The sequence below is a fragment of the Terrapene carolina genome, unplaced genomic scaffold, assembly GCF_002925995.2.
Source record: "Terrapene carolina triunguis isolate 2854851 unplaced genomic scaffold, T_m_triunguis-2.0 Scaffold210, whole genome shotgun sequence".
Classification (NCBI taxonomy): Eukaryota; Metazoa; Chordata; order Testudines; family Emydidae; genus Terrapene; species Terrapene triunguis.
Window position 1 is genome coordinate 9,131,069 of NW_020664561.1, and position 6,000 is coordinate 9,137,068.

General features: G+C 40.0%; 1 protein-coding gene across 1 annotated transcript in view; it reads left to right on the forward strand.

Annotated features, from left to right (window-relative positions):
* Positions 1 to 4,663, forward strand: part of LOC112107404 (rab GTPase-activating protein 1-like) — a 545,250-nt gene extending 540,587 nt beyond the window's left edge. Inside the window, 2 exon segments of the mRNA XM_026655425.1 lie at positions 1,268 to 1,465; positions 3,917 to 4,663. Of these exon segments, the coding sequence (XP_026511210.1) occupies positions 1,268 to 1,465; positions 3,917 to 4,072 (354 nt within the window). The 3' untranslated portion in view covers positions 4,073 to 4,663.
* Positions 4,664 to 6,000: the final 1,337 nt, after the last annotated feature.

Genomic DNA, 6,000 nt, shown 5'->3' on the forward strand with positions numbered 1-6,000 from the left:
AAAGCAAGTTCAATATAACGCGGTTTCACCTATAACGCGGTAAGATTTTTTGGCCCCCAAGGACAGCTTTATATCGAGGTAGAGGTGTACATATCTTCCCTCTTAGACAAAAAAAGACATTTCTGAAGTGAGAATGCCAGACACTCTACTTACTGTTCTAAAATTACGGTTTCACAAAAATAAAGACTGATTGACATTCATCTAGTTTCTTAAAGTATTTCAGTAAATTTTTTTGCTTGTTTACTCCTGCTAAGTGGTCTGAGAGCCATGTCAGCAGGATTACATTAGCAGACACTGGCTATTGTTAATGGTGACCAGATATTCAACCCAATATTAACAACAAGAAGGAAGGAATGCAAGCCAAAATAGGGAAAGAAAAGTTTAAAGAATATTTAGATAAATTAGATGTGTTCAAGTCAGCAGGTGATGAAATTCATTCTAGAGTAGTTAAGGAAATAGCTGAAGCAACCGTCTTCGAGAACTTATGGAAGACAGGTGAGGCCCCCGAAGATTGGAGAAAGGCAAACATAATACTGATCTTTAACTAGGGGAACAAAAAGGACTCAGGGAATTCTAGACCAGCCAGCTTAACTTCGATACCTGAAAAGTTACTGGAACAAATTGTTAGTCAATTTGTAAGCACCTCTTCAAGCCAACCCAGTGTGGAACTTGCTGTTGTCAAGTGTTCTTGACACTAGGAGCATCCTGTCAGATAATATCACTATTACATGCCGGTATTAATAGAAAAGTAGCAGCCATTGCATCCAGCATGGAGGGCTTGCTCGTGACGAGTAAGGAAAACCCGGGTGGGAGCGGGTTTCTAAGCAATATCACATGGCTGTAATATTTCCTTTAGCCAACAGCCATATTAACCTTAATATCTGATCACAGGTATTCTTTTTTCAAAGCAGCAGGTTTAGCCAGAGGAAAAAATCCTGCAATCTACTTTATCAACAAATATGCTAACATTAATGCAGTACTGCAAAAGTATCACAAGTCTTGACAACAAGAGGGTAAATGTGACTTTCAAAGTCTAGATGTGTTGAAAAAATGCTTGAAGTATTAGGAATTCTTATCCTGGTGCATGCGCCTATATCTGTTGTTCATGAATTTCTAAAATCATTTGAGGTAAGACTGCATGTGACAATCTCACACACTTAGTGGCTCTACCATTACCACCAAAAAGCAAATCTAACATAAGAGCGGCTCTTCCAGGAAACAGGACATCTGTAACATGGCTAAAAATGGATTCTCTGGCTGTTCCCAGGGTAAAGTGATGGCTTGCAAACACTGCAGTGAGATTTTCAGTAAGGAAGGAGCATTGAAGCTGCCTGCTATAAGCAGAGAGACCCAGGGAACAGAAAGAGATGATGAGAAGGATGCACTCAAGAAGCAGCTGAGGGAGATGGAGCTGGAACTGGCACAGACCAAATTGCAGCTTGTGGAAGCAAAGTGCAAAATTCAGGTATATGTACAGGTATCCTACTACAGAAAAGACTGATTGTATTAAGCCCTATCTACCTTATGGGGAATTTAGTTGCAATGTGACTGTCTCCTTGACTTTGGTTCTGTAGTGTAGATGGTGCTAGAATGCTACTGTGCTTTTATGCAGCGACACTAAGAGCTACGTCTACACTGGTACTTCCGTTGGTAAAACTTCTGTCGGTCAGGGGTGTGAAAAAACACACACACACTCCGACAAAAGTTTTAACAACAAAAAGTGTCAGTGTGGACAAAGCTACCGCTGCTCATTAGTGGTGGTTTTATTTTGCCGGCAGGAGAGCTCTGTCCTGACGGCAAAGAGTGGCTACACAGGAGACCTTACAGAGGCATAACTGTAGCGGCACAGCTGTGCCACTGTAAGGTACGCTGTGTAGACATAGCCAAATTGTAAGGCGTCTCCTCTTCCTTTCATTCTCTTATACCAATAAAAACTAGCAGGATCTTATTAAAAAGGGGACAAGATAAAGATGCCACATTTATTATGATAACAATTTGATTTATGACCAATAACTAATATCTTAATCCTTATACACACACATTATACCTAATACCTACACACACACACACACATCCATTAGATGTTCTGCAGCTGCTGCATAGTTACCAGTCCTGCTTGAGTCTGTCGCTTGAGTTTGCAGCTTGGGTTCGTAGCTTGTGGCGGCTAACTGGCCAGGAAAGCCGGGCACAAGGACAAGCTGGGTCTCTGTTGAGCATGCACCGATGCCCTTCCATGTTGGCAGCAGAATGTTACCCTCCTCCAAAGTTTTCCATCTCACCCATCCTTTTTGTAGGCTTTAGTTTGAATCCAGAGTCTATAGGTCTTGCTGTGTTACGCTGCCTCCAGGTTTGGTGATTGATCACCCGTCAATTGCAGACATGACTTTCAGACTCGGACCGGGCTTTGATCTTCCTTTTATTGTACCTTTTCTTTTTAGGGCGGATTCTTCTTACTTTGTTAGGGCTCTTGTCTGCATCTTCAGCCATTGGTGTTTGAACTCTATTTAATCAGGACAGGCTGGGGCTGGAGGTTGATTCCATCATCCTACATACCTCATTTACACATCTAAACTAAACTAATAAGATTACAGCAGGGTTTGCAAAAATGAAGGTTGCAGCAAGTCCTTACAAAATGGCGTAAGCATTTTAAAATGGGGTTTGAATTACAATATGGCAAACAGTGAACAGAAGTTACACTGTAGGCAAGTGTAATAAATGGTGAACAGAAGTTACAATACTGAAACAGTGCAAGTCTCAGTGATTTAAGCAGGAATTGGATTGATAGTGAAACTTACAAAGGCAGCTGACTGAACAGCTATGGCTCTTAAAAAGCATCTTAATTGTTAATTAGCCAGTTATTGGGGTAACCGGTTTTATGAATGAATATTGTTTCATTCATAAAACTTTACTTATGAAGTTACATTAATAAAGTGAACAATTAAAAACAATTTCATTCATCAGTTCTACAATTCCTGCTGAATACAGTCATCCTTGCACTCCCTACAAGGCTAGCCAAGCCAAAGGGGGCTAAGACAACTGCAGGAGAATGCATACTGCACCCTCTTAAAGGGTGGCACAATGGCCGCATTTAACCTACATGGTAGGGAGCTCTGGAAAGGGTATGAAACTCAGTGCCTCCTGTAGATCTGCTGGGGGGAAATGTAACTGTACACCATTCCCAATCCATGGTAGAAACTATAAAACACAATCCAGCCTTTTAGTAACATAGTGCTATGTCCAAAAAAATAGCTCTCATTTGTGGCCCTAACTTACCCCAGCCCTGTCTGGCATATGATTGTCTGTTGTCTACCCTTTTGTTCTTGACATACCCTCTCCTCTTCTGCTAAGCTTGTGGAGTTTCTCTCACCACAAGTCACAACCTCCATCATGGATAGTAGTATCCCTTGCGGCATCCATCAGTACCTCTGGCAAGGAGTTTCATCCAAGCAAGGCAGCCCCCCACTCCTCAGACACTACCATTCCTCTATTGGTTCAGTGGCAGCTCAAGATACACCCTTACTTTCATACCATTGTTCTACTTCTAGACATCTCTACACACAGCTGCCAAGCCATCAAAGCACCATATAGATTAAATCTTGTGTGCATATGCTTGTCTGTACCATTGCTACACCCACACATCACCTCTGAGGGTTTATTTTATTCCAATCTAATTGGACTTAGCTGATTTTGTGAATTCCCAGGAAACTGTGATGTTCCTTTTCACTCTTCCCTTCCATCTTCAAAGAAAAAGGGCTCTAATTTGTAGTACTATCGTCTGTAGTTCTACTGCCTCTCCCCTTCAATCCCCACCCCCATGACTGTAGAAGGAAAGAACTGAGTTACAGGGATTGAATTTGAAGATGCCTCTCTGTAATCAATGATTTTCTGATCAACTCCGACTATTCTACTTCCTTAGGAGCTGGAGCACCAGAGAGGAACCCTTATGAATGAAATCCAAGCTGCTAAAAACTCTTGGTTTAGCAAAACCCTGAACTCTATCAAAACGGCCACGAGCACACAACCACCACAGCAGCCTCCACCATCCCAGCCACCCAAAGAGAGCAGTACATAGTTCCAGCCAGACCCCAGGCACAAGAGCACAAAGAACAAAGCAACTGAAACCCTGGAGGATTTCCCCAGGGGGGTCTCCTCTTGGGGAAAGGACAAAAGACAGGAGTGCAGGCGTTGAAGTGAAATCCTTCAGTGTCTTTACTCATTCTGGTGTGACCCTTTCCAAAGGGAAGTTATTTAAAGAATCCAATTTTATGTTGAATACTTATTTCCCACCTGCCTTCCTGAAAGCCATGTTCTAATACCTTCATCCTTTTACACTTTATTTTATATGCTTAGATGTTAAGATGGATAATAATAATTCAGAACTAAGTGTTCAGTATGTGAACTAATTATAACTACAATTATTTTTATCTTGCATAAAACAGATGTTTTCTTTTTGGGAAAGAAGGAGGGTAGCATAAAGTACTGAAGCATAAATCTTGTCAAAGAAAGCACAGTATAATGCCAGGCTTTATACTCATGCCATGGGATCATCTCAAGTTTACAGTGGTGTTTGCATCCTGCAGAGAAGCATTTCCCATTCATTGTAAGTCTTAAGTCATAGCCAAAATAGTCTTGTGCTCTCTCTGGCATAGCACAAGTGTTTATAATCTTCCCTGCGAATATTCTGTTTGTTTGATTTTGGCAATTAGTTTCCTGCACAAATTCAAGGAGCGCAGGTCTTCCAGGTGCTGAGTGGCAGCACTGTTTAATTCTTGTGTGTCGCACCTGAACTGGAATTTAAAGTGAAATCTTCTAGTTCCCTTCTTATTCTGTTTTATTTTCAGAACTGGAGAAATGATTCCCTCCATTAGAACAAAGGGAACGCTATATTACTTTTTTTGGGGGGGGGGGGGGGGGGGGGGGGGGGGGGAGGGGAAATAAGTAGTTTTGAAACCTTGCTTAGTTTTGACATTCTACTACCCCTGTGCAATAAAAGCGTGTTTTGTTTTGTTTTCAGTGTAAAGTTGGTAGAAATATTTTCACATGAAACATTGGGCCAAGGTTTAAGCACTGGACTTGGCACAAAACTGGAAGCATCAAATCAAAAAACTCTCTTTGCATAGGAGAAACAAACACCCTGGAAAAGTTTATTTGCTTTTGACACTTTATTAGGGAACCCTAAGTTGCTGTATCTTTTTTTTAAAGGACACAATATTAGAAATGCAAGTTAATAGACTTTACTCATGAGGTAAACTTTTCTGATGATTATTCCTGAGTCTATCTGGAAATAGGATTGTCTTGTTTTATATCTCTAAGTTAAAGAAGTGCAAAAGCAGTTGTGACATTTTTTTGATTGAACATAAATGTTTATAGAAATACTTATTTCATGAAAAATTAAACTATTGCTTAAACTGATGGAAATATTTTTAAATTATATTTAACATGTCTATAAGAAGGTCTCACAGATAAATATTGTTGCTGGACAAGAGGTTAGTTGTGCATTAAGTTTCCCCATGTTATAAAATGTTCCAGGGACATTAGCCCTGTTTTGATTTTAACTTTAAGTAATGTAATATCTTAGCTCTGTACAATAAAGTTTGATACTCACATCCTGCTTCATTTTCAAGCATATTTTCAGAAGATTTTTACATGTAGTACAAGTTTAACATTTATCCTGTGCCAAATGAGACATTTTGAAGAGCAGTCAGCTGTTTGAAATAGAGATCAAAATGTAGTCACTATCCTTAGACAGCAAAAGGCCTGCAATTTGGTGATGTAGGTTCTTTTTTCTAAGAACAGAGCTGAATAAAGAGTTAAGTTCCTCTTGTTAGAATGGTTTATAAACTTACCTGGAAGAACAGTGTTTTGTCTAGATGTTGTTACGGAGTAGAACCGAAATAAGAGGGTTCTTCAAATGAAACCGAATTTTGGCATACTTTCCATAATCAGCTTAGTGCTATTAATATTTATCTGAATAAAGACCAGTGTTCCTATCCAGTGGAA